The sequence below is a fragment of the Pezoporus occidentalis genome, unplaced genomic scaffold, assembly GCF_034315485.1.
Source record: "Pezoporus occidentalis ecotype Australia unplaced genomic scaffold, CSIRO_AGI_Poc_V1 ctg263, whole genome shotgun sequence".
Taxonomy (NCBI): domain Eukaryota; kingdom Metazoa; phylum Chordata; class Aves; order Psittaciformes; family Psittacidae; genus Pezoporus; species Pezoporus occidentalis.
This window is the reverse complement of record NW_026914534.1, coordinates 151386-176823: the sequence shown is the minus strand read 5'-3', so window position 1 is coordinate 176823 and position 25438 is coordinate 151386. Positions and strand designations below refer to the sequence as shown.

General features: G+C 44.1%; 2 protein-coding genes across 5 annotated transcripts in view; one reads left to right on the top strand and one right to left on the bottom strand.

Moving 5' to 3' along the window:
* The window catches only part of LOC134166482 (histone H2B 5-like), a 218780-nt gene that overhangs the window by 57275 nt on the left and 136067 nt on the right, over positions 1-25438 (bottom strand). The window lies entirely within an intron of this gene.
* Positions 1-25438, top strand: part of GSG1 (germ cell associated 1) — a 90390-nt gene that overhangs the window by 63223 nt on the left and 1729 nt on the right. For 2 of the 4 annotated variants that reach the window (XM_062624157.1, XM_062624155.1), the window contains exons 2-5: positions 19447-19765; positions 22262-22309; positions 24525-24677; positions 24781-24892. In XM_062624157.1, coding sequence (XP_062480141.1) covers positions 19447-19765; positions 22262-22309; positions 24525-24677; positions 24781-24892 — 632 coding nt within the window. Of the gene's footprint in view, positions 1-16890; positions 17320-19446; positions 19766-22261; positions 22310-24524; positions 24678-24780; positions 24893-25438 lie in introns of those variants that run through there. The other 2 variants (XM_062624156.1, XM_062624158.1) reach the window with 2 other exon arrangements.

The window sequence follows — 25438 nt, the reverse complement described above, 5'->3', positions numbered from 1 at the left end:
CACAGACTGAATATGGAAGACAATGCATGAATGGGCTGGGTGCATCTATGCAGCGTATTTCCTCCTGAATTCCTCCTGAATGAATTCATTCCTGCTGACTGAAGCAGCACAGGTGCTACCTGTGCACCATAAGTGTCTTAAACAGCAGACTAATGGTGGGTGAGCAAGTGTAATGGGATGTACTTATGTTTCCTCTGTTTCATACATTTCTTTCCTTAATACCTTCTGACTGCCAGACAAGAGCTACTGGTTCTTCAGCCTGAGCTTGTAAAGGTAATCTTACATTTTTAGCAGCACTTTTCTTTTTTTTTTTTTTTATGGTCATTTCCCAAATTAATAGCTGACACCTGGTGTGATATTACAGGAGAAGTGGAAAGTGAACCAAGGAGCTGGAGAAGACCACAAACTTCCAGATGAAGATCTTATGGACATTGCTAATGTTCTTTGCACTGGTGTGTTTTGCCATGTCCTAAACCAGAAATAGGGACTTTTGAGTGAAAGCAGGTAAAGATTGTGGTCATTTTTTTAAAATGAGAGAAGCATTGGCTCCCCTATTAGCTTTGCCAGGACAGTAGATATCCTTATACATTTAGGAGATAGGTAGAAGAGACACATAGTCTTCTCTTGCTGGATGAGCAGTAAATACGGTCTGGCTGTCTGATCCAGTTACACCTGTTCAAGCAAGAAATGCCAAGTTCCATATCAGCAATGAAATTTGGATTCTATGTATTTACAATAGTGAGTTTTACAGAAATAACTGAGTAAAATTTGTCCCCAGGGTCTCTGGTCTTTCCAGCTTGCACAGATTCATTGCTTGGGGCTTAATTTCAATTGAGGAGAATAATTTTACATTAATAAGCTGGAAGGAAGTATGAACTGTCCAGGACAATCTTTGCAGAGGAGAAGATAACTAGCTACAGGTCCAGGACTGTGGGGTAATGGTAAGAGAAACATGTTGGCTGTGGCTTAGCACAGTTTCAGACATCAAGCAGTCCTGGCCACAGCCTCTCCGGGGTTGTTTCACAAAGGGAGATCATGTTGCAGCTCTGGGAAGGAGACAATATACTTTCGGCAAACAAAACTGCATTTTGGTTTATCTGGCCCTTTCCATTTCAAATGCTTTAATTGCTGATACGTGCCATGTCATTTAGTGACCAACATCTATTCAGAGACTTCAGCATTTAGGATGATATGTGTCCTGAACCATTTCAGCTGTGGTTCTGCTTTTTTCTTTCCTATTCTGTTCTGCCCAGTTTGACTCCACCTTCTCTGCCTGCCACCGTCCTCAGTAGACAATGTTTTTCCATTTAATTTTATGAGACAAACGAAAGGCATTCTCATCCCCTCCCCCAGGCCTGGAGAAGGAAAGCCCACATCTGGAGGCCATTCACAGCTGCAAGATCTCTTCTGACATTCTTTGCTTTGAAATCCAACCCGGGTAACCTTCTGTCTAAATACTCTGCAGAAAGGAGCTTTGTGAGGAGAATCCATGAAGAAGCCTGTGATCCCTACATCTTTTTGCAAGTGCCAGACTTTGAGACTACAAACTTTCTTCCTCACAAGGCAATTATTATTTGGGTTTAGGGCTTCCTAGTTTTGAGGTCGCCAAATATCCACTTTGAAAGCAATTCAAAAAGGGAGCTTTGTTTTTCTGGGGTGTGAAACATACCCAGCAACAGTTAAATTAAGCTGTCTGAAGCATTGTATAGGTTCCAACTTCCACAACTGATTTTTTCCAAACTGTCCAAACTTTAGATTTCTTGTATCTTCCTTGCCCACATAAATTGTTGTACTCTGACCCTTTCTTGCCAGCAAGGTGGATAATTTGTAATTCCATTTTAAATACCTTGGAACAGAGACTTACTTGTTATCTCTGTGTTTGCTTAGCCTGTATGTGCTTTCATCTATGACTGCATTGCTGAGTGCTTTACAGTGCTAGCAACCACACTCATCATTGTCATAAATGCCCCTGTCATGATTAGTAGGACAAAGATAATTGATCTGGTATTTAAAGCCTGGCACACAGAAAGCAGGTGTGTCTTTTCCCTACAGAAAAAAAAAAAACAAACCTGGAAAAAAAAGACCAAAACAAAACCCAAACAAAAAAAAAAAAAAATAAAGGGCTTGTCCTGTTTCTTTTTTAATGGAATTCTGTCTCCTTTTATGTTCTGATGAAGGCCAGTGACTCTCTGTGCCCTGTAACACATCCTTTTCCCTGAAGAGCTCACTGGTCTGGGGTGTTTCATACTGTATTGGGTCTCTGGGACCTGAATGGGTCCAACTACCTTAACTTCTAGCAATACACTAAGGTATTGTTGCACTCATATTGTATGCCTGCTTGCCTGGAAACATCCACCTTGATGCTCCTTCTTGTACTGCAAATCTGAGCAGACTAGAGAGGCTATGTTCTTTTACGTTAGTATAAGTTGGGAACCATTAATGGTTGGTTGTTAATTTTTTACTGTTTAAGTAAGTGAGCTTTATTCTGAGAATAGATGTTAATGTACATGCACTCAAGAGACAGAAGAATATATTATAAAAGAGCTGTATCAATTTTCTAGTTCTCAACCCCTGATGGATTAAAGGCACCCATTCACCTTTTAAAAAGTTAACTATTGCAGGGTATGATTCATGCTGTCCTGTTTCACTTCATACTACTACAGGCCCAGTTCAGCTCCTGTGTCTTAGCTGAGAGGACAGTAATAAACCACTGAACAAAAGTGACTTAAACTATGGCACATTTTATAGGGACTTGTCTGAATCAGTTTAGCTTTCTAGGCTGTTCCACGTAACGTAATATAATGGTCTGCACCTATCTGGGCTGTACTCAGCCTATATGCTACTTCAGTTTGACTCACATGTTATAACTGTTTCCCTGAGAAGACTGCTGAGGACAAGTGGTTAGTAGCTCTGGTGAACAAGTTACGTTTTTTTCTTGTATCAAGCTAGAATTGTTCTTTGTATGACACAATCACTAGAAGATTTGGAATAGACATGTATTTTGGGGAATATGGCTGTTTGTGCCTGGAACTAAAGTGTCCCTAAGGCTTTGTATACATAAAGAAATACCTTTTTAGTGCTGGGATTAAATTTGCACTGGTATAAAAGGCAAGCATAATGTTCATTACTCTTACTGACATCTTATTCTAACTGAGGAAACAAACCAAACCATATTACTCCTCATGATTATTACTGTTATCTATTCTATGGCAATACTGAGAAGCTATGGCCCCAGTGTGTTAGGTGCTGGTCAGAAATATAATAAGCCACCACTGTCCTTAGAGGTAAGTGTGATGCCAAAATGCAGTCTTGATCATTAGTGTGGCCATCACAGAGATCTGAGTCCCTGTTTCAGAGTGCAAGGGTTGGCCTGAAGGAAAGCGGTTTTCTTTGTATGTGCTCTTCAGTTTGGATACCTTGAGGAAGATTTCTATACGTGTGATACTGACTTTCCCACCTCAGTTATTCTGTTGCTGGTGACCACATGGATGTCATCCATGAGCAGTGAGACCTGCCTCTGGAAGCAAGCAGTCCTGTCATGTCAGGATTGTAGGCTCTTCACCTGCTGTGGGCAGCAGGACATGGTCACAGATGCTATTCCTATAGTTCTGGAGTTGTGGTTTCTTGTCACTGGCTCTTGCTGCCAGCATTGCAGGTAGTGTGCTTCCTTTTGACAGGGGGGTGAACCAGGGCAGGGCAGGGCAGGGCTGGGACAGGCAGTTCTAAAAAGCTGGGCTTGCACACACAGTGATGAAACTTTGTCTTGGAAGGATGGAAGCAACTGGAATATGCGGCTTAAGGGAGAAGATCTAAAAGAAAATAGTTGCAGTAATGGAAAGAGTTTGAGTGGAAGGAAATTTTCAGCTGAATATCAGGAAATCTTTGCTAGCAACTGACTTTTGTTGGTGTGTGGAATAGCTTCCGAAAGGAAGCCCAGTAATGGAAGCCTAGCCTGTCAGTTCTGGTCTGGTCCCAAACTGAACTGGACACAGGAGAGCACACTGCAGGCCAGGAAATGAACTTGCTTTGGCTGGGAAGAAGACTATGGGTGTGACCCTGCTTCATAAAAAATCAATGCAAGTGTTTCCAGTGACCTCAGGGAACTCAGGCTCCTACTAAACAGTAATCCAGTGCTGATTTTCCAGCTCCCTTCCACACTTGGAAGTGTTTCTTGTCAGTGCAGTGGTGATGGCACAGTTATCAGGATTTTCAAAACCATGCCTTTCCATTCAATTTTGCCACTTGCTCCCTTCAGGCATCTGTCAAGGAACAAGAGTGCAAGTGTCTCTCAGATGCACAGAGCACTAGGAGGAGAGACCTAGATGTACTTCTCACCAGCTGGGATGGGAGGGAGCACATCCATGCCGTACATAAGGCCTGTACAGCTGTGTTTATTGGCCTAACTGAAACCCACCCTGGCCTCTGATCTGGCATAGGCAGGAAAAGGGGAAAGAACAGATGCCTTTCTACTGGGCTTGGTCGTTCCTCACTTGCGCCCTCTGCTCCCCTGGGACTCCTCTGCCCAGTAGCAGAAATAGGCAACACTTTTGGTCTCTTGTGTTCATGGCTGGTCCCTGTGGACGTCTCTGTGGCTTGAAAGATGTATCACTGAGGAGACATCCTCCTAGCGCTCTGTACAGTCCTTCCTGGTGTTCCCCAGTTACACTCAAGTGTGTTAGTGCTGGGATGCACAGGGCAGCATGAGCAGGGTGGAGGCAAATAACTGTGGTTTTAAAAGTAAATAATTTGAGCAACAGTAACCTCTCCACCCAGGTAATCACAGTGAACAAACATTCTGCATGTCAAAGGTGTTTCTGGAGATAAGGGTTAGCACAATAAGTCTCCTGCTTGCTCAGCTTTATCTAGTGGCACTTAATGCCACCTAGCTTGCTCTCTGCTGAAGGCAAAGTCTTGTCCCTTCAAGCAGCAGCACTCCGGTAGATGTTATCAGTCATTTTCAAGGGCTGACATTAAGCTCCCAGTGTGGCAGGTATGGTGTTTTACACGGGGGCTGGATTTAACCCCTAAAACTTTGCCATTGATTCAGAGAGTGCGGGTTTTGTCCTGGGGAAAAGAAAAAAGGGACAGATATGAAGAAAAACTCATTCTGATGGCTGGGAAATTCAGCTTCATGGCTGCAATCTGCCCTTGTGCTTGCAAAGCAGGATGAGGCTTTTATTTTCCTTTTTTTTCTATTTTAACTACCCATGCAAATACTGCTTGCTGGAGAAAATCTCCATTTCTTCAGATACTTAGCCATGAGGAGCTCTACAAAAGAAGTCCTGGAGATTGCTGCTTAAGATTTGGCTTTCTGACCTTCCTGCATATATTGACAGTCCATTACCATGTTGTGATGGTTGCCTAGCAAGGTGGTGCTACTGGTGGCAGTGACAGCTGCGTCACCCCAGAGGGTTGGTGAGGCTGAAACTCTGCAATATTTGTTCTGCAACAGTGCAGTGCTTGCCCCAGTGTAACCACAAGTCATGCAAGTGGGTGTTGTGACAGGCTGACACTGCCTACATGCTCACCTAATTTCTATCACCCTGCAGTGGCTCCCTGGTTTGACGTTACCAACATTCCTGCGAGCAGAAAAGACCAAGCCTTGCTGTGCTCTTATGGACACATGCAGTGGCTGAGCGGCAGTTCTGTAGACCAGCTGAGCTTGGAACTGTGTTCAAGAGCAATGCCTAACATACAAAACCACCCTCTCATCTGTAGTACAGTTATTTTCATGTTATGATGTGATAATCAAGACTGTGGCATGTAAGAGTGTGTGGGCTGTGATGCAGGCGCCTTGTGGATGGCAGGGTTAGAGGCAAAGACAGCCAACCCAACCTGTGTTGCATGAAAGCTTATCAATGGTTAGACTTCAGAAAGTACATACCAGGGAGGGATCCTCTTGTCATAGGAACCCTTCTAGTGGGGTTCCTATGGAGGTAAACTTTTAGCCTGATGGTACTGAACTCATTTATCAGAAAAATTCAATTGCTGGTATAGTTGCATGTAATACTAATAATAGTGGGGAGGGCAACAACAGCAAAGTCACCTCAAATTGCACAGGCAGAGATGGATTCTTGAGTTCATTCCAACAATGAAATGCCATGGCTACCTTCTCATAGCAAAGTGTTGTATGTATGTGGGATGTGCCAAGGATATTGCAGTCAGTATCCTCAAACACAGTGCCACTACAGAGGATGTGGGCATCATGGTAAATAATCTTTAAGCTAAAAACCTCAACAGTTTAGGAAAGACATCACCCCCAAATGTATGAGGGGAATAAGAATTGGGACATTTTCATGTTTTCAGTCCCCCTAACCTCTGTGTCAAAGAGGTGTCCTGGTCCCTTTAAAGTCCTGGTCCCCTGACAGCTCATGTTATGGACCCTGTTAGTATATTGTCCAGTTGCCCATACATGTAGAATTCCTTGCCCTGAAACTGAAGTACAGAGGTAAGAACAGGAGGACTTGTGCCCTGTGCTAGGCTCATAAGGGTAAGGGAAGCTGGGAAGGACCTGGAGTACAGGCATGGCTGGTGAGATCATATCAGAGTACAGTCTTCTGTTTTACTGTTTATATTTTTCGAAGGATGCTGAAAACTGGAAAGGACTCAAAATGTGGTTTATATAAGAGAAAGTTGAGAACTGACTTAGTCACAGTGTACAAATACTTCACTTGGGAGAGAGATTTCTAATAGTAAACAATGCTGGCAGAATAGGTCTTGTTGAAATCTCGTTACACCTACACTAATAAATAAAGAGATCCAGGGCTGGTTTTCTGAACCTGAGGGCAGATGGCACAACATCCCTCTGAATAAAATTTTTTCGTCCCCAGAGAAGGTAGCTTTGGCCAAATAACTTGTTGGGAACGCTGTCCTGACCTGTGGTGTCAGGCGCAGCCCTGCTGTCGGTAGGAGAATACTTGCTGTCACAAGCCAAAGCCTTTTGTGAAGCATGCTAACAGTTTAACAATGCAGAAAATTGCATGACAAGGCTTGTGCATAGCCTCAGCTGCATAGCTTACTATTACAGAAGTCACCTCAGTGGCTGGCAGTTGAAGGCCATCTAGAAGTAGGGTGTGCACTCCAAAGTGTGAGTCTGGTTAGCCAGAGGGACGGTTTCAGGACAGTCAGTTCCTTGTCATTTGAAGTCTTTCAGTCCAGCTTGGATGTCATCCTAAAAAGACAGAGATGTCAGAGAAACGTGGCCTTAGTGTGGGCCGGAGAGAGCCCAAAGGTGAATGCTGTGCACAATGGGGTCAGAGCAGGGCTCTGCAGTGTCCAGAACATGTACCTGTATCCCTAAAGGGTGTGATCACTACAGGAAAAGCCTCTGTAAGAACCTCCTAATGATCAGAAAGAGACTCATTCTCCATCATCCCTGCTAGGAGCCCTAAGATCTATGGAAAGCACCTGATTAAATCTCTTTGCCTCTAGGGTAGGAGATTGAAGTGCAATCCCTATACTCCCTGCTGCTCTCTTCTGTGGGAAGTCTCAGTACCTACATATAACCCAGTAGCCAAGAGGGGCTGGAGGCGCTCAGAAAAAAAGAGAGAAGCTTTCTGGGTGTGGACATAAGCATTTCAAGCCATGGTCGTTTTCCCAGCAGTGATGTAATAAACTGGCTGAGATCCTGCAGGCATCAAGTCGCTTTCCCTGGATGTACATTTTGTTTATGTTCTAGTGAGCCAGGTATCTGAGTCTGTGCCCCAGTGAAAGCTTGAGAGTGAAGAAGTGGAGAAGAAATAGTAAATGGTACAGGAATCTTCCCGTTAGGAAATACAGTAAAGAAGGACAGTTTGGAGGTATGGCTCCTCTGACGTCCATACCTCCACTCGCCAGGATACTTCCCCAAGACAGCAATTGGTGCTGTTTGGGACACCTTGTGCCTTACCGGATTTCATCTGAAACCCACAGGTTTCTTCAGCAACAACAAAAAGACTTCAGTAGCTTTTCCATCCTAGAGAATCTCAAAGCTTCTTGAGGGCCTCATTAGGATTTTTAAAAGAAGTCTCCAGATCTCCAGTGCAGAGGTTAAGCCAGCTGTAAAAATGGCTATGAAGGAGGTGAGGCAGTTCAATCACTACAGATTTTAATTTTCATTTAATAACTATTAAATGCATTTTAAGGGGATCAGCAGATCAGCTCCAACAAAGCTGTGAAGTACATATTTAAGGTCTGTAATAAATTGTAGGTGGAAAGAAGCACCAATACATTCCAGAATGGTTCTGTGGAGAATCTTAGCAATATTGCACTTCAGACATCACCGTCATCCCAAACCCAGAGTATGACTACTGCAGAGGGAGGTGTTATGCTGAACTGCTGTGTTAGCCCAAACCAGGAGGTGTTCCAAGGCTGGAATAGTAAAACATGTGGTACAGTAGGACAGACAGACTTTCCTAGGGCTGATTGAGGATTGCTCATTTAGGTGCCCATTAGTGGACCTCTAGGACACCCTTAGGGTTGCAACACAGACAAATTTAAGATGAGTGGTAAAGGGCTGTCGCACAGGCCAGTGACCTGTTTTGAGTCTCATGAAAGGGGAGCGGCTGACCTGTAACTGCATCCAGTCATGAAGCAAAATACTGGGGATTTTGAAAGTGAGGTCTGTGGTGCACTGGTAAAGCTGCATGTGAGGCTTCAGTAAGGGGAGTAATTAAGGATGTTTGTTGTGTCCAGTGCTGGATTAACAAAGGAGTGAAGGACCAGCTCTGCAATCTATGTTTTAATCCGGAGCTTTGAAAGCTGATTTCAAACCAAAGTAAACCAGAAAATTCTTGCTTTAAAAGGAATAACAGTGGGAAAAAAGCCCTTAACCAAATGTTTTTCTAGCTCAAAAATCCTTCAGGAAAAACCAGCAGGGGAGAGTTATGCAGACAGCAAGAGCTGAGCCTTCCCACTTATTTCCAGTGCTGAAGACTGACCATGAGTGACCGCAGCATTCTTAATTAAGATCATGGCTCTCTCAGAGCCACCTTCTTTACTACTGACCCAATCCTTACTCCTCATCCATGGTGTCCTCAGCACAGCTCAGGCTGGCAGAAGCAGCCCCTTTGAGCTGTGTTCCCTTCTGTTGTCTCCAGCCAGTCTTTCTAGTTTCACAGCCTCTGTGAAGCTGCAGGCTTCTGTTTTTTGTGTGTCATTCAGGAAACACACCCACCTCTCTTTCCCCAGCCCCATCTTTTGCCTGGCTCAGAGATTTTGTAACTCGTGTGAAAGAATTTGAAGCAATGCAAACTACAGCCAGTTTAAACAATAAAAATAACTTACAGAAATTAGAGATGGGAAAATCTTGCTAGCTTATTCGGCCCATCTTCTCACATTCTAGCCCAGTCCAGTTCCTGCAAGATTCTTGCCTACCGTTCATTTTCCAGTGCATTAGCCAGTCTGGTTGTGTATGATTTAAGCAATGGACATCCTTTGCTTCCCATGAGATGACTGTTTCTCACTGCTTGGAAGAGGTTTCTGAAGGTTCTTTTTCCATTCTGCCTGACCTAATTTCCCTATGCTCTGCCCATGGTAACACATGAGCCAAATGTTTTCCCTCCTTCATGCTTACCCTCTTCAGGTGATGGCAAATAATTCTTGTTAAGTCAAGCTGTTTGGCCACATTTAGTTTTAAAACTCACCAATTGTAATCCTTGGTTACCTGGGAAAGACTAATGTTGAGATTAGCACGCTAATGGGTGCACAGAACAGATAAGACATTGCTAGTAGCATTGCCTTTTATTACAATAGCCACTTCACACATCCCATCACAAGACTTGGCTTTGGTTGCTTTTGTCTTTGCCAGACTTGAAGCCAGCATCATGTAGCTCACATCTGCTTCAGCTGTTTTATTAGGTTCTTTTCAGGTTTGTTTTTACTTTTAGTCAAAACCACTTAGCTGTTTCTGAGAACAAGGCTGGCAGAGGAATATTTTGGTTTATCCACATTTTAAAAAATCTCAATGCATTCTTTTTTAAAGAAACACCTTCCGAGCAATGGCTTGCTTTAAAATAAATCACAATTTTTCTGTCAGGAGCACACCTTTTGCCATCTATGGCAAAATTCCACCCCCCCCCCCCCCCCCCAATTTAGCTAAATAATGAGCCTTTGAGTAATTATAGCTTGATACTGCTCAGAAAGAAAAAACAAACAGGAGTCAGGAAGGATAGTTAAGTATAATTTTTTTAAACTGTGGGTCTGATAAAAGTAATAGCACATGTTTTAAGGTCCAGGTTACAATGCACTTGCACAAAGGGCCCTGGTTGTGGCTACAGGGTCACCTCTCTCTGACCTCTCCTAGCCTAGGATGGTGTCATCGCTCCTGGACACCTCCTGCCTGTGGGAAGTGGTGTCCCCACTCTGAGTGTAGTACCAGGGTTGCCCAGGCAAGCAGAAACCTGGCTGTGAGGAAACAGGGAGGAGCACAGGGAGAAGGAGGAGAGAGAAACGAAAATACAAAACCAAAACAAAACAAAGCCCAACCAAAATAACCCAGCAGAAGAGCGGGAGACACCCAGCCTCTCTGCTGGCAGTGCCCAAAGTACTTCTCCTTTCCATTTCAACTGCCAGGCCCCTCCTTCCCCCCAGGACATGCAGGGAAGCCTGGGCACCCTGCAGCTTCCCAGCCATGGCACGCATACGCTGCATCCACCCTGTACCCGTAGCACTCACACTGCCCACACCCAGCACTGCCTGCACCCTCCGGGCCTCCAAGGCACAGGGCTGGGGGCCCAAACTCGTGCCACTGCTACCCTGTCCTGACCTGTCCCCTCCCCAGTGTACAAGCAGGTCTGATGTGCTGCCAGACACAGTGTGCAAGGGCATGAGGTGCTTGAGCACCAGGAATGGCACTCCACAGCATGACTGTGACGCCACAGCTCCAGAATGCCATGAATGGAATGGAAGAGATCCTAAACCTCATTAAATCTGGGAAAAAATGGAGATGCTGTCAATCCTGGATAATTAGCAGGATGTCCAGGAAGATAAAAGGTGCAATTATAACATGTAGCACTGTTGTTTTCAAAGCGCCCACTGTATCATAGCGTCTCTGCTCAGCATTGTAAAGAAAGCTGGTTTTATTATTCCCTTTAGACCAGTGTATTAGACTCTGGCTTATCTGACCTGTGCTTACAACCATCTCTGCTCCATCAGGGAAGCTAGCCTGAGAAACTCCTTTGTGCCTTCTGGCCTCCCTGGTTGCTGTACCTCTTGCCACACTCCCTCTTTATTCATGAATCCTTCCCCTCCCAGTTTTCTCTCCCCTCTTTTCTTTTTCTTGCCAAAGCAAGGAGTTTTTAATAGCTAAAGAACGAAAACACCTCCCACGCCTCACCTCAGAAAAGCTAACTCTCTGTCTTACTCACTCTTTTTGATTTCCAAACTTCTCCTGCTAGCTTAGAGTCTTCCTTTGAAGCACTGGTTCTTCAAATACTAGCATGTGAGTAAAACTTTTGTAAATCATGTAGCTCCAATGGCCTCCAGGGGGGCAATCCATGTGAGTAAATAATTGAGATGTGGGATGGAGACCATGGCATTTAGCAGAGATGGAAAAGTTTTCTATTGGGTATTGTGATTTGATCAGAATCAAGATATGACAATGGAATATACAGACTTCAGTCCAGAATGGAATAGTATCTGACTTGCAGAAAATTTTAACAGTAGGCTTGAAGGTCTTCAGGGTGCAGAGGTCATATTGATGTAGGTGGATTGACTAGATAAACTTTGGAGGCTTCCTCTAGATCAGCGTATTCTGATTCACCACAGTGAAATGGAGGAAAAGATAAATTGAAGCAAAGAAGAATTGCTTTGTCTTACTCATTTCCATGCATGAAACCAAAGTGCAGTATGGTTCAGCTGTACTGTTTCAATTATTTTTGCTTTAAAACTGATACTAAATATTTCTTTGACTCCAAGGTCACCTGCATATGGGATGTACTCTTTGCACAGATTAATTTTAGATCCTCGAGTTTTGTCATTATCAAAACAGAATGTTTCTTTCCCACTGGCATTGGGCTGATTACAATAGTAAAAAAGGATAAGCTGTGCTGTAGATTTGCATCTGTGGGAATGACTATGAAGACCCAACTTTTTAGTGCAGGGAAACAAAAAGTATTTTTGAGATATCAGTCCAGCCATGTCAATGTGTAGCTCAGCACAGCTTACTCTGCTCGTTTCTGGACTGAGGTTTGTACCCTGCTTTGTGCTCCATATTGCTAGAGGGAAGTTTCTAGCAACACCCAATTAAAACAAGAACTGAGTATTTACTCCCCATCACTGCCACTGCTTTGACTGCGGTGTAAATGCACCACTAATGACTTGGCTAATGGGAGGGGAAAATTATGTGTCAGAGCCAAGTACAGAACCAGGAATTTGGGGCTGTCAGCCAGCTTGTTAGCTCACACTGTGTGCCTCTAATGCAACGCATTGATTTATGACTCTTACAATAACATTTTTAGGAAATCATTTCACTGGCTATTTATTTGTGTGTTGGAACAACCTGGTGAGGTTGGGAAACTAAAGCAGACCCTGCTTACAAATCAAAAGAAAAATTGTAAGAACAAGGCTAATTAACCACTGGAATAACTTTTCTAAGGATGTGATGGTTTTCCATCATATTCTGTTGCACAGTTGATACTAGGTAATTGTATTAAATACATGCTATAGCTCCAGTAGGAGCTCTGTGTATCACTGGAAATGATTGTTTCAAGTTCTTTGGATTCTCTTACGTCTGAGATGAGATTATGTGGTTGCAATGGTCCCTCTTAATAATAAAAAATCCCATGACACTGTGATCGTCATTGAGTCTGGGTGTTTGTGTTTCTGTGGAGTAACAGACTGAGATCCCACAAGTGACAGATTTAAAACTGGCAAATATTTTCATGAAAGGGACTACCAAATTACAAAGATGCATTCCGCAGAAGTGGATGCCCTGCCAGAACTGCAGCTGATATAAAGTACAGTGATGAATTAGCAAGCTCAGAGAGAATTAACCCATCAATAAAATGACAGATGGTACATTTCAAAGCATCTGGTCAGATCTCATGGAATTTCTCGGCTGCTACATGTTCAGTCAGAAAGCAATAGTGGGGATAGGTAGTCCATGATCACCTTGTAGTATTTCAGTGGATGCCTCAGAAGAGCAGATGAGGATAGTGAGCAGTGGATAAGGTGTTTGTCTACTTGGGGGTTTGTATGCACCCTTTCATGGACTGGTTCCTCTTTAATATCCTTATAGATCTATATAAAAAGGTGGGTTTTTTTTCTAGTCTGCTTACCGTTAGCTAAGTTTCTTAATGGTAAGCTAAATTTCTTAACTAACATTTTTTTCTGTGTGCTCAGGTGAACACATCCTAGAGTTGCTAGAGTGTAAGTACTCTGTGCAAAGTAACCCCCTTTAAATAGCCTTATGTTGCCTACCTAGAAATTGAGGCATCTAGAATCCCCAGTGGGTCCTCAAAGTGTGTGTTGCTGCATTTGAGGTTCTTTTCTTTTCATATCTATTTTCTGTGTGGTTTATGAATCATTGATAACCATAAAGATTATAAAAAAATCCAGCAAAATAAGACTTGTTTCAAGAAAAAAATAAAGGAAGATGAAAAGAAAAAAACAAGGGGAAAATGTGTTTAGGTCCAAACTGATGGCAAGCTTATTTGTTCATCTTTAAGATGCGTTTACTTATTCCAATTCAATCTTTATTTCTGTTCTGCCATAGACTTGATGTCTCGCAATGTAAGCAATTCATGTTTAAAAACAGAATTCACCTTTAAATGTGCTTAGACTTGAAAAAATATGCCTGGCGAGGTCATTTGCAGAGCAAGAGTTAATGCATCATGCAAACAGCTAAATAAAGGTTACAATCTGAGTGGAATTATTCAGAGCTCAGGGAGAAATCTGGTATTTGCAGTCTGTCACTGGGTTTGAGAAGCCTGGCTTTCTCAGTGTCACTGCCACCCAGAGACATCCTGCTTTCTGTGGTGGTGGTACAAAAGGGGACTGCAGTGCTGGACAGTCTTTCTGTAAAAAGCAGCAAAACCAGGAGCAGTGGGAAGTGTCATGTGTGAGGAATGTGTGGAATGAGGGATGAGTATGAGCCCGTCTTTGTCCAGGTTTTACATAGTGACCTTACCAGTGTAAATAGCCACTTTTTCTCCTCTCTTTTCCTCTTCAGGATAGCTGAAGTACCAAAGTCAGGACTGCATGTATGATCCCTGATACCCCTGGGGAGGATTGCTGCATGGAGGGCTATGAAGAGCCGTGTGCCTCTTGAGACTTGCCAGTTAAGTATGGCAATTTTGGGCCTTATCTGATAAGGGCACCTTGTCCTTCTTTTCCACCAACAGCCTCTGGAGTAGAGGGTGTCGCATTGGGGCAAAATACACCCAAAGTATGTATATGGTACAGACAGGATAAAAATGCATCACTTTTAAATGCCTAGGCTTTTTTAGAGTTGGCAATCTCCACAGAAGTGTTGTTCTAAGATTGTGCTCTACATTTCGTTTCCTTGTTTTGTTTCTATAAGCAAAGCACTTGACTGATTGTGCTGGAAATCCACTGCTATGGGCATTCACTTCAATGGGCGAACTTTAAATGAGTCATCAGGCTCAGCTGCTGCTGAGTTCAAAGAGAAAGACATCCAAAACCTCTAGCCAAGCCAAGTTATGGTGGGAAATATCAGATACAAAGAGGAGAAAACTGGAAGGCACGGTAGGGTGAAAGACAGATACAGCTTGGTTTTCCCGTCCATAAATGGTCAGATTAAGGCAAGGCTGGAGAGGAGATTAAAAACAGCACCACCACCAAAACCCAAATCAAACCCATCCCACCATAAAATTTCACTGAGGAAAGTTCTTTGGGCATCAGGAAACGTGCTCTGGAGTTGATGCTCTCTAAGCCGCGTGCAATAACCTGGAGATGGAAACACACTGAGAAAGTTAATATGGTACTTGACAAAATATTGGAAAATGTATTAGAAAGAATAGTTCTGTGCAGGGCAGACGGTGGAACAAATACCCTGCTAAGCTCCTGCATTCATTCCTCTTTTTTCACCAATGATTTTTACCAATGAAGTCTCCTCACGCTCAGATAACTCAAAGAGGAGGACCCAGCCCCCATATTGCAGGCAAGGTAAAGAAACTGTGTTTATAAAAATGGAAAAAAAGAGGAAGATAGAAGAAAAAATAGAAGGGGGGGGTGGGGTGGGGTAGGGGGTGGGGGGGTGTCGGGTGGGGAAGGAATAGAAGTCTAAAGTTGGGCGTTACTTCTCCCCAGAATAGGCTTGAGCAGCAGACTCCCCCAAAAAAGACTAGAGAAAGATTGCCATCTTCTGGAAGGATAAATATCTGCCATTATTCAGAATACCAAACCTCATACATTCATATTTTGGAAACCGTAGCGTATTTCTGATAAATTTATTTTTCAACCTGAATTCTTGTCCATATAAATCTAATTAATTTGCATTTCATCAATATTTATGCTGTGATCCCAGCTTTAGAAACTGACATAGCATCCTGGATTTTAATGAGAATTTTATCAAGCTTAAAATTAGGAACCTATTAACATTAAGGATTATCAGTAGAGAGATGGACTGAGCCTGAAAAACAGGCTTTTTTTTTACTGAGTATTTAGAAGCCAAAATTAAGGTGTCCAGATTTAATAATGAAATAAACTGAATAATGAAAATAAAATAAAAGTTACCACTCTCCTTTTAAACAGTGTCAACTTTATTCTACTTTCTCCAGTAAATTAAGCACACCCGTGTCCAAGAGAACCTTTGTCTTAACCAGATAACCTGCAGGCAGTCCATGGCCCATGGAAACATTTAGCATTGCTTTCAGTTAGCCCGTCTTAGAAATGATTATCTATATTAGAGGAGTTTATGCAGTGACTAGGATTAAAGCAGCCTCAGCGCTACCAACTGTTCTGCTCAGGGCAGGAAGGGTCAGGAGCCCGTGATAGCACAGCCCACATATGGGACTGTGAACCTGTCAGCTCTGTCTGCTGCCTCTGCTGTGCAGGGGCTGTCACCCACGGAGATTCGTACGCCTGCCTGCCAGCCTCTGGGCTCTGGTGTTGGAACCAGGGATGAAAGCAGATGGAGCACTGGTTTCCTCTGTCCCGTCAGAGCAGCAGGGCAAACACGCAGGAAATCTGCCTCAATCCTTCCCAGTGGTGGTGGGGGTCTCACCCACTTGACACTGGGCAAAGCCTTTGCAGGGAAGATGGGGTGAATGCTTTCAGGATGCTCCTTGCAGTTTGATTCAGTGTGGCACTGCTTCATGCCCTTTTAAGTGACAACTGATTCTCACGAGAGGTGATGCCATTCTTACTTCTCACTGTTCTGATGCCAAACAAGGTGTATCAATACCCTCAGGTATTGTAGGAGCCTTTAAACTTTCAGGACAAAAGCTTAGAGGGGCTTAGCGTGAGTGTGAATCCTTCTGTCTCTCCCTACCAGCTTCCCAGATTCATACGATGTGAAACTGCTGGGAGCTGGGATTCCTGGTGAGCTTCACACCTTGGTAAAAGCAGCCACTAAGAGGGACACTGACAGCCTTCCCCATGCTCCCATCCTTTGAATATGGGACTTGTTTGACTCATCACTGTTATGGTGGTGATGCTGGCCTGCCACTCAGCAATGTTTCTGCTGAGGGGATCCTTTTGTCATTAAAATCCTCCCATAGGCAGAGCTGGCTTAGCATCTTTTAAGGGTCTGAAATCCTCAGTCCTCAAAGATGCAAACTTTCCTCTCCCCACTACTTTTTCTTCTCCCCTTTCCACAACTGGCAGGTCTGGACAGGCAGACATCCCAGGGCTGGGGGGCTTGTGGCCTCTTGCCATTCTGCTGAGACAGTGCACAAGGCAAGGGGTGACATGATACTAAGGTCATTCCTGACACTGGTAGTTTCTGAGCTAAGGTCCCTCAGAAAGCCTTCAGCTTGCTCCATACAAGCTCCCAAACAGCCACTACATGGAGATGGTTGGGATCTTTCTGTGTTTTATGAAAACTTTCTGCTCAGTCAATACAGGTCACTCTTCTGCACTTAGTCCCAGGGCAAATCACCAATCACTTCCTGTATAATCTCCCAGAACAGCTGTGCTGTGATTGCATTGTGGATTACAAAATGACCATTTTCCACAAAACAGCTGCTGGATGGAAGGAAAGCACTTAATAATCACTGGGGATGTGGGGGAAGAGGGGAGGAGATGAAGGAGAGAGGGGTCTTGAAGCAATTTGTTTTCCTGGAGTATCTAGAGATGAGAAAACCAGCAGACAAAGTGTGAGTCTCATTTCTGTATTGCTCCTACGAATTAACAGGACTTCGAGGACTTGCTGCCAAGGTAAATTCAACTCTCTTTCATCTATCGAGATACTGCGGTCACTTGTTGTCAGTAAGTGCTTAGTTTCATGGAGGGGAACTTTTCTGACAATGTACTCATGGAGGAGTAGTTCAGATTTGTTTCTCATTCTCTGTGTGCATTCTCATCCTTGATCCAGTTCCTTCTTCTGACTCATTTGTTTCATATCGTTTTTTTGCCTTTTTCCTTATCAGTTCTGAAATTATATGGCTTTTCAAATACTATCACAAAGCAACAGGAGGTAATATTTTTCTCACTATTGAAGGTATAAATTAAAAATAATATTTTTGTCAATATTATGAATGGAAAGATATTTTTAAAACATAAAAGCAGAAGCAAACTGAAACCTGACGACTGAAAATCTTGTAAGCGAGCATTAATGAAAAACTATGTGTGCTGAAGGATACTATTTTCAGATGAAAAATCATGTTTTTGAGAACAATTGTATCTATAATTTCCTTTTCAGTCATAAACCAAATTTTGCACTGAAAAAACTTTGAGTGAGAAATTTGCCACCAGAAACCTTCACATTATTAACTGTTCCTAGGAGTTACCTGCTTTGTGAAAACTTTGGTATCCAACATGCCTTCAGATCATGGAAGTTGTTAGTTATGCTGTTACTAAGATGTTGCCATCTACAGGGTGCAGCATCACCATTGTTGAAAGAAATGCTCTAGTGAAAAGAAAAAAGAAGCCAGAGTATAAAAACATATTGGAATTTTTCAGGAGCTGGGTATTTTCTTCCCTCATTCTTCAATGAGGGTGTTCTGCATCACGCACTGTTTCCTCAGTGCAATGACAGTCCTGCTTTCCAAGAGAAACTTCAGCACCATCATTAGTGACTGCATTTCCAAGCTTGCTGGTTTGCAGAACAAATGCTTTTAACTGCACCACTTTTAGCTGTGGCGCACCCACAAACAAAGCAAACCTCAGTTTCACATTGTTTATTTACAGTACTATCCACAGCATGCTGGGCCTTTCAGCCCTGGGTGAATCAACCAAAGTTATCTGAAGAGGACCAGCAGCAGGCAGTGTCTGTACAAACTCAAATCAATTCATGGGCAAATAGATTTTGAGAGTCATAAATAGGAAAGGGTGGGAGTATCTGGATGAAGTTGTGCCAAACATAGGGAGTGCCACGTGGGAAGAGACATGGCGTTGATTACATGAAAGTTGTGTGGGTAGGAGACATCTAATCAATCCATGGAGTGATAAGTTGAGGTTCTCAGAAGTCAGTGCAAGGTTTTGCAGGAACCTGAAGCTTCTTCTGAGTTAGAAAGACCACAGGACCCTGGTACAGAAACTGCTTTCTGGATTACTTTTTCTGATGAGATTGAACTGGAAAGAGTGTTCATGGCAGCGTTTGCTCTCCAAAAAAAGCCCTTTGGCACTTTGTGAGAGCAGAGACATTGCCATCCCACCACCATCCCCAATTTCTGATGTGCAGAGCAGTGCTTGCTCAGGTGGGAGGTGCTGCTCTAGGGCTTGAACTCCAGATGCCAGATCTGGATAGCTGTGTCACCCTTCTGAGCAGGTCACTGCTTTGATACATGATCTTCAGTGACCTGGGAACATTTTCCTGCCTTTTCCCACTCTGAAATTGACAGACTCCCTACCTCTCTAGGTATAGTAGTGAACAGCTTGAAAAAGTGTTTTGGGAGACCCAGCAGCAAGAAGTCTCATTTAGCTGGACAGAGCATTCATCATGCCTCATGTAAAAGCAAACATACAGTATTTTGGGAAGTTAGTTGACAGTTCTTCCCTACCATCTCTGAGATGGAGCAAACATGACTTCCCTTTTATTTTGCTGATGTGCTTACACACCCCGATGTTCTCAGCCCTGCAATGTCCTCTGAGTCACCCTCTCTTCCCCTGCACAGATATTTAAAGTACTTTGAAATGATTGAATGACTGAAGCTAACCTATTGCTCCACTGCCCTGGCCTTCAGGAAATGGTTCTTTCATGCTTAGTGAGCTGTTGGGATGTTGTGAGAAGAGCAGAGTGCTCATATCCCCTCCCTGCAGGTGCGTACTGGGAAGAGCTTGGATTTGTAAGGCTATATGGGACACGTGGATGGTGTGACAGTTCCTCCTGTTTGTGTGTTGTAGATGGAGCTGCTGAAGGGATTGCCATGGCGCCGTGCTTTCCTGGCTGTCATCCTCAACCTGCTTGCCCTCAGCCTCTCCACCACTGCCTTGCTTGGCAGCTACTGGTGCACTGGGACCCAAAAAGTACCCAAGCCTTTGTGTGGGAAGAGCAAGGCCACCAAGTGCATTGGTGTCCCCATGCCGTCCGATGCAGGTGCAGGCAATGTTTCATCCCAGGATGTGGTGCACTACAGCTGGGAGACCGGGGATGACCGCTTTGACTTCCGATACTTCCACACGGGGATGTGGCTTTCCTGTGAAGAGAGCATGGAAGGGCCAGGTAGTGTCTTGGCTAGATAGCCACAACTTCTTCCCTTGTATTTACTCCACAGGAGTTTGGAAATGAGAGGTGGGAGGTTGATAATACGTGGGAGAAAACCCTTATTCATTTTCCTACTTAGCGTCAGCCCTGTGCACTGCTGTGGTCATTATAGTTCCGTCCTTCATTAGGCTGTTTAGGGAGGGGGCAAGGGAGAATGGTTGTCTCTGGTGTGCTCTTCAGTCTGGAATAGGGCTGTGAAGTGCAAGTGGTGGTGGTGGCAGTGACCTTGTGATAGCATCATTCAACCTGATGTGAACTGCAGTGAGCCTCCTATCCCCTTCCCTGTATCTCCATTCCTACACACAGCTTACTACACATTCCCAGGGCACATTTGTGCATGTCTCTTCAGAGATCTAAGCGGAGTGGTTAGTGTTGACAATTTATGGTTATCACTGTGAGGGCTGCAGTAGATGGTGTTCTTAAATCACCAAACTGAGAGGTTTTGTGAATTGAACAGGGACTAAGCTGAGAGAGAAGTTTGCCTTATAGATACAGGGAAAACCTGGAAAACCTGGAGGGTCTGAACACAAAGAAACTAAAGTTAGGAGGCAAATTGACCTGAGGGTTAGAACTGCAGTATTGTAATTTTGTTAGCAGCTTTTGTGATATTGTGACTGGTTTCATTTATGATTTTTGACCATGTGGGACTGGCACTATAAGGCCTGGAGAGCCAGGGGCTGGTCATGCAACCTGTACTAGACCACTTTGGTGCCTCCCTTCACCCTTGTCTTGCTTCTGCCCAGCCCTGCAGACATCCTTCTGATGAAACCTGTGCCATGCCAGCACAGGTGGATGCTCTGCAGTGCACGGATGCTCCTTATGACCTGGCACACACATCTAGGATCAGAACTGACCCAGAAGGTGGCCAACAGGGAGACTTGTATCTAAAGATGAGGTGATGAAAGTCACTTTCGTCAGGCCCATTCACCTGAGCCCACAGCCTTCTGTCCAGCTGTCCCCAAGCAGACATCTCACCTTTAACTAAGCCACCGTTCTACTACAGCATTTCTTATGTTCTTATCTTGTTGCTGTCAGAGTTTGAAAATAAAGAACTGGTGGATAAAAGCAGACAGAAGGGGGGTGGGAGCAGGAGTGAATGTGCTTGAAATTCCTGTCGTAATGAGAAGGCTGCTTCTTTATGAGCATTTCCAGACATGATGTGGAGGGAGATGTGTATATTTGGGACTGGTTTGGGTTGGGGTGTGTTTCCATGGTGCTTGTGGGAACAGGACTACATCCCTTGACAGCTTTCTCTGAAAGAATTGTCTGGCCACCAGGCTGTCCTGGAATAACCCCGATGCCTGAAGGAATGCAGTGTTACATCTGGATTGCAGCAGAGCATGGGGTAGAGCACATAGTCTATATCCCCTGCTTCCTGTAAATCAAGTACAACCCACCTGCCACTCTGGGTTTTTGAAGCAAGTGCACAGACAATAACAATAAAAAAGGGGCTGCTATGAGCAGAAGGAGTTCGAGTTGAGCTGGAGAAAGGATTTCATTATTCAGGCTAATCTCAGGATCAGTCTAGATGATCCATTAGTGAATAACCTCATTAAAGTTCTAGGTGAAGTAGCAAACTGCAAGTTAATGAGGACTGCAGATGGCACTAAACTGGGTAGTGACCTGAGAGCTGTGGATGACAGAAGTAATACAGGAGATTGGGAGAGATTAGAACTGGGGATAGAAATTAAGAAAATGAGATTCTTACAATGAAAAGCGGCAGCCGGATACTTCTGGGAGAAAATACTGTGCCAAGTAGAGAAGAGGACCCTCAAATGCAATAATACAGTAGGCAGTAAGAGGCACTTACAGATAATAATGTTGGACTCTCAGCTGGGACAATCATTTGCATCTGGCCAATGTAAAAAGCCAAAGTAAATATGAACACCATTTGTCCAAATAGCATGCCTAAAATGCGAGGACAGAAGACCATGCATATCTCTGTGTGATTCTCTGCCACAGAAGAGGGACTCACATCCCTGTCAGGCAGAGTTTCACTTAGGAAGAATCTTTGTTTTGTTTTCTTCTTTGGGAAGCAGTGCTGGAACTGCTCTGCTGAGACTGGGGTGAGTGGGAATTCAAGTCCTCAGCAGAAGTGATGGGTCTGCAGCCTGTCATAAGCTGCACACTTAATAGGCCTGACCCTCAGTACTGTTGTGAATAAACAGCAACAGAATTTTATATTCAACAGAGCCTCATAAGGTTTACAAATTGCCGTTTTTTTATCTGGAAAAACCACTTCTAGTTTCCAGGCAGTCATCGCCTTCCCCTACCTTGCCCCAGTGAAGATCTGGAAAGATGGTAAGAAAGAGAGCAGAGGTGAAAAGATCTGATGAGTAGACTCAGGGATGACTGGAGCTATGCATTGAAGAGAGAGAGGAAGAGATTTTCTTTTCCCTTATGTACCCTGCATTGTTTTGTGAACTAATGCCTTTCTTTGGTTTTGTGTTTCAGAAGAGAAATGCCGTAGTTTTATTGAGCTTTCACCGCCAGCAGAGAGAGGTAAGAGCAAATCCCCATACCTCACTGTAGCTGCCCATTGCACCTCCTTGAGATGGGGGATCTGCAACATATCACTTGTATGAGGACAGCAGGGTGACTCCCCAAAGAGCCAGGCATGAAACCCTGAAAGAGAAAAGATATTTGCTAAACACAGATGTTTGCCTAAACCACTGCTATCTGTGAGCTCAGTGCTGGAAACCTCAAACCTCCTTCCATCTGAAATGGGAAACTGCAACAGCCAGCAGGGAGATGAGTACTGTCAGGGAGCTCATCTTCTTTTTCTGCCTTGTTTCCCCTATTTTACACTGGCAAAAACTGATGACCTGCCTTTATAAAGTGATGCACATTCCCATGTGAAGGGTCTTGTGCAAGTGGCAGATTAACCTGGGTCACTCTTGGCCCAACAGCAGAGTAGAGAAACCTCACCTACTTATTCTTTTGGGAAACAGTATGCACGCAATTCAGATACTGCTGGTGTACAAGAGCATTCTGAAGTCACGCAGATCTCCACTTTTTCTCAAAATGAATGACTTACCTGCATTTACTGAATGACTCACCTGCATTTACTGAATGACTCTTGCATTTACTGCAGAATGCTCAACTCACAGAGAGTAGCAATGCATTCTTCTTCTTTTTCATCTTCTTGTGCTTCATTTCCTGCCCAGGCCTCTGGCTCTGTTGCTTCCAACGTCTTCCTTACAGACTGTTTTTCTAAGAAAGGAGCTTTATGCAACCAGATTACGAGTCTTTGTAAATCTTTCTGTCTGTCCCCCTTACACTCCTCCCCTGCTGCTCCTTGTCTAATTGCATCCCAACACTGATAGAAAGACTCATGTAAGACACTGAGCTCCTAGAAATTAATTGGAAGGTCACTGTGAGCTTAACTTGTAGTAACACTGTGATCTTAACAACTCTGTCACCTGCCCTCACCTCTTCCTGCACATAACATCTTTTTAAGATGACCTTGGCCTCCAGCACTACTGCCATTATATAGTTGGGCCAGCACTGGAGAAGGTGGTATGTGCTGTAACTGCTGATTCTAGGCTGAGCTGGGTGTGCATAGAGCAGCTCCACAATACATAGGCAGCATTACAAGACCAGATTACAGAGCATGTGTAGTCACCGGCCTGGATTCCCAGAGAAAGTGATGCAGAGATCTCTGTGCCCATGTGGTGCTGCAGCCTCCAGGAAACTTTCAGCAGTCTGAGCCCTAATGAAATAGTCTCCTTGATGGTACTGCAGCATGCAAGTCAGCTCCTGTAAGCAGGGAATGCAGCTCATCAGTTCCTGCTGAAGAGCTGTGTGACTCTATGGCACTAGTAACACTGAGGAGTCAAGTAAGTGCTACATTAATGAGGATTTTCTTCACACCCATTTTCTCCAGCTGAATGTCTCCTCTACAGGCATTAATAGCTGCTAACAGTAGTGTTCACAGTGCTGCTTCATTTGTCAGGTTAATATTTCTTCCTCAGTGAATCCTGTGCCTTTCCACAGCTCACCATTACAGAGTGCCTTTTCTTATTCTCCTCCAAGTCCTAATGCACAGGGAGCTCAGCTGTGATCTGTGGTATCACTTGAGTCCCAACCATAACCCCAGCATGAAAGTACCTGCACTCTCTTCAAGCAGCAGGGTGAGTGGTGAATGTAATTGCCCCAGCTGGATATCTACTCCAAGGAATGCAGTTTCATTTTAATGGGGGCTTCAGTGAGAAATACAGGCCTGCAAGTGGCTTTTTGAATTCCAGAGGCAAGGTCCCAGCTGCAGCCATGGATGTATCATACAGTTCTTTACTTAACCAGTTGAGTCCCAAGTTAAAAGTTTTTTGCTTCCATTGTTGTGGTTAGAAAAATACCTTGAAGGTCATTACGCTAATGGGTAAGCACATCCTAATGGCCAGCTCAGATGTGTCCATGGCCAACCTACAACCACTGGGTTTTGCACTAATGCAAAACAGCTTTCCCTCTCTCTTATTCCCTTGCCTCCAGACAGCATTTTAGTTCCTCTCAGCTTTTGCCATGCCAGATTAGCCAAGCTATCTTCTATGGCAGACTCTTTGTAACCTTTAGCATCCCTTGAGCCTTGCTAGTAGGCTTTTGCATGTTGTTTTTCCTTCTTTCCCAAGGACATCTTTTCAGGATTGGGTTGGGAAGGGGGAGTACTCTCCCTTGAAAAAGCCATCCTGTATTGACGTGAGAAGTCTCTGGTTTCTGATAGGAATCCTGTGGCTGTCGCTGGGATCAGAGATGCTGTACATCAGCTTGCTGCTCATCAGCTTCATCCTCCTGATGGTGGAAATGCTGCATACTGGCAATCCTGTCTGTGGGTTGAAGCTCAATGCCTTTGCTGCTGTCTCCTCTGTGCTGTCAGGTAAGTGCGTTACTGCAGGCTTGGAATACCAGCCTCCTCTTCCCCACAAGGCTGAAGTATGCCGCTCTGGCTGTAACTTTGTTTTCTTGTCTTTTGCATTCAGGTCTCCTTGGAATGGTGGCACACATGATGTACACTCAAGTCTTTCAGGCAACGGTTAATCTGGGACCAGAGGACTGGAGACCACACTCCTGGGACTACGGCTGGGCATTCTAGTATGTGAGCTCGGAAGCCACTTTCACCTCCCCAGCCTTTTGGGCTTCAGCCATGCTACACCCTGCCAAACCCACCTCCTCCTTTCTTGACCTTCTGTTTCCAAAGACAGGTGTCCTGTGATTTTCCTACTGCTAATCTTTCTTTGCCTCGTCCACTGCTTTAATAAAGAGCTGCTGAGTTACTCATTGAGTAGCTACCAAAGTTTGGCAAAACAATTGGGTCACACCTGAAAAAGTGCCTTCAACCAGGCTACGGATCAGGTTTACCTCTATGGTGGTTTGCCCTGTTTGGTCTCACCTCTTCGCTGTGTGCAGAGGCCAGTGTCACACTTGTGATGATGCTCTCAAACGTGCATTGTTTTTCTGCATTTCAATAAGTTGCATGCTGGTTTGACATTTCCATTAACCAATGTCCAAAGGGCCTATTCCTGCAGCACTGAGTCCAGACACATGGTTAAAAATGTGGACACTGTAGGTAGGAAAAGCAGCTGCAAAAAGCAGGTGGCTCACTGTTGCTGTTCCTAAAGGCTAAAGAAGGTAACTGCA